At 42.9% G+C, this 8,776-nt stretch overlaps 1 protein-coding gene and 1 long non-coding RNA gene across 4 annotated transcripts in view; one reads left to right on the forward strand and one right to left on the reverse strand.

Annotated features, from left to right (window-relative positions):
* Nucleotides 1–1,127: 1,127 nt before the first annotated feature.
* LOC109324320 lies at nt 1,128–8,234 on the forward strand. The gene is made up of 3 exons (XR_002104902.1): nt 1,128–1,280; nt 7,433–7,435; nt 8,224–8,234. It is a non-coding gene; the product is annotated as an uncharacterized LOC109324320 (long non-coding RNA).
* The window catches only part of JAKMIP3 (Janus kinase and microtubule interacting protein 3), a 91,249-nt gene continuing 85,942 nt past the window's right edge, over nt 3,470–8,776 (reverse strand). For 2 of the 3 annotated variants that reach the window (XM_019556317.1, XM_019556315.1), the window contains exon 20: nt 3,470–5,122. In XM_019556317.1, coding sequence (XP_019411862.1) covers nt 4,967–5,122 — 156 coding nt within the window. In that variant the 3' untranslated portion in view covers nt 3,470–4,966. Of the gene's footprint in view, nt 5,123–5,967; nt 6,010–8,776 lie in introns of all 3 variants that reach the window. The other variant, XM_019556316.1, reaches the window with a different exon arrangement.

Consider the following 8,776-nt stretch of genomic DNA (forward strand, 5'->3'; position numbering starts at 1 on the left):
ATCACCTGATTGAAGTACGGGGCTAGCACCTGCCACTGACTGCAACAGTTCCTGGCCAGTCCAGGCTGCACAGGGAAGTCTGCATGTGCAGCCTGGAGCTGGCTGCAGACTGCCCAAAACAGGACAGTTCCCAGCCAACACCAGGCTGCACATACTTGGTGCTGGCTGGGAGCTGACCCGGTCAGGGGCAGGTCCCAGTCAGCTCCAGACTAGGCAGGGAACTGTTCCCGTGGAGGGCATGGTGGCTGGGGAACTTGTTCCCTGCCCAGCTCTGTGAGTATGGAGCTGGGGGTGGGGAACAGGCTGGGGAGCTTGTTCCACCACAAAGTCCACACTGTTGGAGCTGGACGGGAAACAAGCTTCCCATCTCCTGCCTGCAGCGAGCTCCTAGCACTGGCTCCACAACTGCAGAGCCACTGCTGGGAAATGCTCATCTCTTAGGCTGAGCCCAGCAGTTGTGGGCTTAGGTTGGAAGACCCTTATCTCTATATAAGGATCTGGGAGATAAGCATCTCCCAGCAGCAGCCTGGTCATCATGTAGCCACTGGTACCAGATAAACATCTCCCAGCCCCTGCTCCCTGATCACAATGGTGGAGCAGGGGCTGGGAGATGAGAATCTTTTAGCCTCTGCTCTGCAATTGCAATCTGGGAACAGTGGGCTTGGAGCTCCCTGCTGCTGGGGCAGGGGGACATAGTCGCTACTGGGGGCAGGGAGCTATCTCCTGTGCCCTTGTGGATGGCTGATTGGGATGCTCATTCTTACCTGAACCTAATTCATACCTATGGGAGTGAATTCCATTCAAAGCACAGCAGCTGGAGCCATTTTAACTCAAAAACACTACTGGTGGTGCTGACATTCCCCTTTTATGCAACAACTTCATGGTTACAGTACTCACATGGGACAGGGGAAATCTTGATTTTATGCCTCAAGCTAACAACACTCACGTCTCTGGATAGAGATATAACACTTGGCTATGGGCTATTTTGTGATGAGGTCCCTCTCTTCACCTTAAAGCAGAGGTTCCCAAACACTGGGCTATGGCCTGGTACTGGGCCGCAAAGGGTTGGCTGCTGGATCACGGCATGACCTTTAAACACTGCTAGCAGCAGTTCTATGCCCAGGCCATGCCCATGCTATACTGATTGGCTGGGCAAGAATGTCCTCGCTTGGCCAGTGACTGTGACTTTAGTTTTTGAAATTGGACCGTGGTAACTGTGGCTAGTCACTTCTGTATCGAATGCAATGGCTAAGAGATGATCAAGCAAACTTCATTGGATTGTTTTTTTGGAAAGAATGCTTCTGTGAAAAGGAACAATGAAGTTCTGAATGACAGAGAGGAGAACTGAGCAGAGGATGTACAATGCCAAGAAAATGCCAAAAAACGAAACAAAGCAATCTTCAATTGCAAGTATGACTCCTTGTACATAATATGTGGGTTTATCCCATCAGGAGATTCACAGGCTCTGAAACTGCTGTGCGTTATATGTGCAGATCTGTTTTGAACCGTGCCTATGCCTATTGAGTTTGTTTTGTGTCATACACTGCCTTCGATCCTCACAACCCCCACTCCGCATATAAAAATTTAATTTAAATATGTAAATTTCTATACCCAATGTCCCAAAATTCTCTGAGTGAGTTTGCTGGTCCATAGTATAACAAAAGGTTGGGAACAACTGTGTTAAAAGGAATCATACTTTGCAATACAGAGGGAGAGACAAGATTCACTGGGCCAGAGGGAGGGACAAAGAAAGAACATGAACCTGTAAATCAGTGGTTAGACCACTCATTCAGGAGAGGGACAATTGGATTCCAATCTCTCTTTCAAGGACTTCTGTATTAATACTTACGTATTCTATGCAATGACTGCTCAATGTTTAGAGAGTCTAGGTGCTTAGTTCAGGCCTGAGATGGAAAAATTTCCACTGTTAGAAATGATTCCAGAGAGGGAGCAGTACAAAACTTTCAGTCTGCAAGCCCCCTCTACCCTGCTCCTCACAGGTGACCCTAGTTTGGGGAAAGAATGGGCTGCCTAATGCTTCCCATTCCTGTTGCGGACTGGATCAGCAGGGCAAAGTCCCCTGCCTGGTTCTCACCCTGGAGACTCTGGAGTAAGAAGTAGGCAGGGAATAACTGGTGGCCACTTTTTCCCTCCCCTCCTGGTCTACAGGAGGGGCAGGAGAAGGTACCCCCTACACCTTCTCCAGACTGGGTGACTCTGGCCTCTGGAAGGCATGGGAGACTTTCCTTGCAGTTCCACTCCTCATGGCCCCCAGGAAGAGTTAAGCTGTGGGAAAATGTGCATATATGTTCATTCTCCCAATGCGCAACTCTCCCAAGAACAATTTCTATTTGGTTGTAGTCACATAATTTTTCTCCTGGAGTGCCCATTTTGGCTCTGGGTGAAAAAACTTGACTGTCCGCACACTCATGGTTCCAATGGGAGAGTGGCAAGTCTCCCAGTAGAAACTGAATATCTGTATGGGGCCTAGGAACCGGTGTGTTCAGTAATGTTGGGTGCCATCTTGGAACACCTCAAATCTATTTTTTCAGACAACTGAGCATTAAGTCGTACTCTGGCAGAGTTGAAATTAGTGAGTTGCACAATGTGGGAGCCTAGGTTAAGCAAGAGAAATTGGTACTTGGACATGCTCTGTGAGAACCCCCAGATTTGGAATTTTGGCATCTTGGGATCTGAAATAACTTCAAACTATTGATGTGCTGTGCATGCAGCAAAATCAATCTTTTTACTCAACCTTTTGGAGAGTAAGGAGTCAATGAAGGCTAGTTTCTGTGACAAGGGTGAATGCTGGATGTAATTCCTAGGTACCTAATGTGTTTGTTTTCTAGTTCAGGGATGGCTTCTTGTTTCTAATGCTATAGGATTCTGAAATTCATATCAAATGCCCCCATAAAGCCAGGCTGAGCTTCTTTCTTTTTTGTTTACTCAGACAGGAAGGGTATCAATGCATTTTTTTTCTTATAACTATTCCCTATGTGCCATGCTCAGACACAGAGACTAGCATATGATGATGGGGGTTTTTTTGCTTCCGATTTTTCCCTGCAGGGCCATAGCCAATAAAAAGGAATATCTTGCTCTGAAAAGCCATGTGAAAACTATTTCTATTGAGCTGGGACACAGGAACTATTGTCATGTGATTTCCAGCAGGCACTCTCTCTCAATAAAGCAGGGATCAAACCTAAGATACCTTATGAAGAACTGCCATGAACCACTTTTACCCTTCTAAATAGAGGGTGGTAGTGGTGTGTGCATGTGAAATCATTGCCAAAAGCTTCCATGCACCATTTTTTTTGACACAGATGTAACTGGAGGAAACCACTGCTGATTCACAGACACTCTTCAGACATAAATTAAAGCCAATATAACTATAATTGGTACAGTGCTCAACCATATAACCATGGCAGCAAGTCATCAACAATATAAATTAAAAAGAAGCCACATGAAACTATTAAAATATACATATCTAGGTATATTTTCAGTCTGTCTCAAAAGGAAATAATAATGTTTTTGTTATATGTATAATATATACTGTAAGAAAAGTGATTATCCACTATGTGTAAAACTTAGACTTTTGAGCCTTAAAAAGTAATATTTGATTAGAGCTAAGCATTGATCTAGAAAATATTGCTATCTTGAAGTATAATAGTGGACCCACTGACAAAAAATGAAGCATGAGTAAATACTATTTACATGCAAATACTGGTCAGGTTATAAACCTTTCCATAATATAATCAAAACAATTTGAGCCTGAGGACTGCAGCAACCTATAAACAATAACTGTCTATCAGTCATTTTTCTTACCTTTCAGTAATTCCTTCAGTTTCTCTTTTCTCTCTTATCTTCCAAAACAAGAGACATATTTTCTTAATCATGTCTTTGTTTTAAACACACCGTATTTGTGAAAAAGGCCAGATGAGCTGTTTTTTATATAATCATTGGTAAATCCTGATTTCGGCATTTAGTTTCTGCTGCTTTTGTTCCTTTTTGGTGAAATACATCTTTGTGCTTTCTTTCTGATTTTTCTTTCTTTGTGTATGTTTTTAGCGAGGACATGATTTTTCTTATCTGTCATTTTTAAATCCAAAAGATACATTCTGGGATTTTCTTCCTTCATTACTTGTGCCTTCTTCTCCCTTCAGATTAATCATACTTTCCTCTTCCTTTACAAAATTCCATCTTCCAGTGCTCTGCACACGTGGATAGTGAGGAGACATTTTCATTTTTATTTTATTTTCAGGTTGAAAGTTCCAGTTGGATGATAAATGCTCCATTGCCATTCAGGAACTTAAGTAAATTATATATAGTTGTGCCATTTTTCTCTTAGTGCTGCACAGACCGGTTTACTAAAACCTCAGAACAAAATGCAAACTTTAAATTCTGAAGGCTCAAAGTATTTAGCCACATGCTTCTCACTCACCAAGTAAATTGGATATTCAGCAAATCATGATACATACCCTGTGTTATGGAAAAGAAACACATTCTTCTGAATTTTCATCAAACAAATTAGTTCTACTTTCTATTTGAAATGAATGCAAAACATCTTGGAACAAAACACTTCATTTACATTTATGTTTTCATCCATGACTAATCTGGAACTCTTTTTAAAACTTCCTTCAAGACATATATTTAAATAACTACAAATAACAAATATAAATGGATGACAAAAAACAGGACATGATTACTTCTTTACAGAAGCAGTTTACTACCTGCTTAGCAGGGAACCAAAATATATTCACTGTATCTGAATTAGTATACTGCTTTTTATGTAAAGCCTTTATTTCAAGCAGCAGAGATGGGGCTTCCCTTAAAGAAGCCTGTAATAGTTAATAAAATGTCTTTTTTTTGGCTTTCTGCTTTTTCAGTTCTAATTCTAGCTTATAAAAATGTACAGTCAGAGATGCCAAAGAAGCAGACTCCAGATTAAGAAATTCCCACAAATCCTAATTCATCTTCTGTCTAAAATGGTCAAAAAAATTAAATCTTCAGTGACAAAATAGAGTATATATTTGAATATCTTGAAATTGTAATGTCCATTTCCATCTTGGCAACCAAAGTTGTCTTGCTCAATAACAGGATAAGCATTTCTAGCTTCTTCTGTATGCTGGAACAAGAAAATATACCAAGGATATAGAATCATAGGAAAACAAAAATAAAGTAAAAAACACATGCATAAAATATCAATAAGGTTTACATTGACTATATATAATTTAAACTATACAGTTCATATAGTAAAATATTTGCATTAGATTCTGTTGAAATATGTTTGGTAGGTATTGTATCACAGAATACTATTAATAAAATAGTTTCTGACAAGCATTTTCCATTATTTCCTTGTAATCATGATCTTACTCAGAGGAATGAATAAATTAGATTCAAACAGTAACTAGGGCACTGAGACATTATTCTTTATTAAGAAACATTCCTTTGTAAAACATATGGTCCTGAATAAAGACATTTCTTGCAGTTGGAAAGTATGAAGGCATGAGAAGTGGCTCAGTGTACTCAAAACTCAGACTCATTTAGCCCTAACTTGATACTGAAAGTCTGCAATCGACTCATATTAATTAAGAACAATAAATAATGAATGGTTAAGGCAAGTGACATATGCCAGAATGCAATGTATGCAATGTACTATCACAGGAAATATAAATAGACCAATTACTTTTCAATTTTCTAGCAGTTCACCTATTGTTTTTACATCTCCCTTACCTTTCCTTTCATAAGAAGGAACCTTAAACTAGAATTTACTTCATCCAAAACACGAGTGCCCTTTTCTTTCCCACAATGTTTCAAAGACTTTAGATATTTCTGTTATTAGTTGACTCCTTAGTGACCAAAAAACACTATAGAAGCACTCTGAATGGAACAGGAGACAGGAGAGCACTGAAAGAAGCTTTAATAGATGTGGAGCAGAAACAGGAAATAGTCATAAAACAGAATACTTACCTTCTGTATGTGGCTTGATGGACTATGACCAAAGAATGAAGGCTAAAGAGAAAAATAAAAACAAAAATAAAAACTGAAAAGGAAACGGGACGGGAGAGAAGGAAAAAATGGAAGAAGAGAAAGAAAGAGAAAAAGAATTTACAGTGTGTCAAGTGAGAAACAAGCCATGGCTATAGACAAGAGTAAGGCAAAACTGTCAGTTGAGAAGAGGGGAAATAAACTGTGATGTGTGAACTTCAGAAGGTGCAGAGGCTCAGTATGAGTGCTCAACCATACATCCCAGTCTGCAAAATTTCTCAGGAGTGCACGAGGCTTCCTAAATTACTGCATCTAGTGCCAGCTGGTACCATGAAGGGAAAAAGTTAATTGAATTCTTTTGAAAGTCCAAAAGAGTGTCATTTAGGTTTGCTTTTATTTTGCATTGAAAGATCAAATGGCTTTTTACTGAACCCATTCTCTCACTCCTAGAAAGAAGTGTTTTTGTCTCTATTCAGTAATGTAAATATGGTGGGTTGAGGGGTGTATCAGCCTGAAGAATCCACGTAGAGAAAGCACTGCTATTGCCTCCTCCTCCCAGGACTGTTTCCATGGCAGAGCAAGGCCTGTGCAGTCCAGCCACAGGGAGATGGGCAGGTGCAGGCCCCTGCCCCATAGAGTATCTGTGGGGGAGGGAGGGAGTGGAATGTATCCCCCTCCCCGCATGAGAAGCACACCTCTACACCCACAAGCATATCTAGGGTGGGGATCGGGAATGAATGGGGCACTGGAAGCAGCTCCAGGGAGTCTACACTGATGGGGTTGCTCCACCAGTTTGCTGTGAGCCCATCTCTCTGCTACAGCAGCCATGCTCATGCTGCTCCAGAAACACCTGGAGCAGCTGTCTCCTGAGCACAGAGAGCAGAGACAGGTAAGAATCCACTCTCCTGCTCTCCAGTAGTCAGCATAACTCCTCCCCATACCACCCTCACCTCTACCCTGGGCACTGAAATAGCTTCTGCTGTTTGTTTTGCTTTCAGAGTAAAATTCTCCAATGGTCTTTTGAGAGACCTTCCATTTCTGGGACGTCCTGAAGTTCCCTGAGCTGAAGGGTGCACTGGAGTCAGAGATAAAGCAGCCACTATAAGGCCTCTGAATCCATTGTGTGGGGAAGCGAGCTTCATATTGACTCTAAATATCTTAGCACAAGAGGGATGCTGAGGGCAGGAAGAGGGCCTAGGACTCCCTATGTAGGAGATATGGAGGGAAACACTACCGTTCCACCCATGCTGGACCATGGGTGGACAGGTCTGGGGGGGGAGGGGGGGAGAGAGGGTCACCTTGGGATCAGAAGCCAGGAAGTCAGAAGCCAGCAGATCTGTCTGAAGAACTAAGTTGGAGACCCAGAAGATCAAGCAGAGTATGAGGTCAGAAGGCTAGCCAGGGCAGGTGTGCAGAGAATCTGTCATCAGTAGCAGCACAATCCAAGGGTGTATCAGTCTAGGTACAAGGCTGCACCTTGTGGCCCACATCCTTCTCCTTCCAAGTCAGAGGCTTATACGGGAAGGGACAAGAGGTCAGCTGACCTTGGCTGGTCACTATGGTGGTAGGGAGTGGCCATGTGCCTAGGTCTAGATGAAGTGTTCTGGCCACCCATTTCGGCATCAGTGTTCCACTGCAGAGGTGGCAAACTGGGGTGAGCTGCCATGCTGGGCAGGCCAAGGCCCTGGGTGCAAGGCCACAGGTTGGCATTACCTGCGCCCCAACAACCCCTTCTAGGGGGCACTGGTCCAGGTTTTCATGAGTGGTTTCTGTGGAAGATCTGTACCAGATCAGAGGTGTGGATGTTTTCCATGGGCTCCCACATGCATTCCTTTAGTCTGTACCCTTCCCCATGTGCTAGGTACTGTAATTTTTCTTACTGCCATCTTGAGTCCAGGATCTTCTTGACTAAGGACTTTTCTTGGCTGTGAATCATTATGGGTGGAAGAAGAAGTTGGGATCAGTGAAGGAGTGTGTTTTCTGTGTAAGTTTTAAAAAAGACATGTGAAGAATCAGGTGGATTTGAAGTGTTGGGAGGAGCTGCAATTCAAAGGTGACCAGGTTGCTTTTTGGGGTGATACAGAATGGGCTGATACACTTGTGATCCAGTTTCTGTGAGGGCTGGTAGATGCCATGGGACTCTGTTGACCACTATGCTTTCTTCTCTATTGAGTAAAGCAGGTCCTAGCTGCCAGTGTTGGTCTGCATGTTGTTTATATGCTTCCTGTACCTTTCCAGCTGGGTTTTTAGTTCCTTTTGGACTTTGTGCACATGTTGTTCCCAGTCTGTAGCTGGAGGGCTAATCAGAGGTGATGGATAAGACACGGTGTAGTTGGGGGTGGAACCCATAATTGGAAAAGAAGGGTGTTTGTCCGGTTGAGGTGTTCATGGAGTGGTTACAGGCAAAATTCAGCAAGTGTTACCCAGCTGTCTTGCTAGAAATTGAGGTAGTACCCAAGGCACTTCTCGAGGACCTAGTTTGTTCCCTCTTCTTTACTGTTTGTTTGTGGGTGCTATTAAGATGACAGCTGGGCATAGACTCCCAGCAAACGCAGGGCCTTGCACTAGAATCAGGAAATGAACTGGGACCCGTGGTTGGAGGTTATGTGGCCCAGGAGACCATGAAGGTGAACCACACTGTCCAACCATAACTGGGTTGTGTCTTTAGCTGAGGGCAGAACTGTGCATGGGATAAAGTGGTCCAAAGTTGCTCAACTGGGCTGTCCCTGCCAGGATTGTGGACTATTCATTGGATTTGAGCATCTCTATGATGAAGTCTTGGGAAAAGGCA

The sequence above is a fragment of the Crocodylus porosus genome, unplaced genomic scaffold (genome assembly GCF_001723895.1).
Source record: "Crocodylus porosus isolate Cpor-Errol unplaced genomic scaffold, CroPor_comp1, whole genome shotgun sequence".
NCBI lineage: Eukaryota > Metazoa > Chordata > Crocodylia > Crocodylidae > Crocodylus > Crocodylus porosus.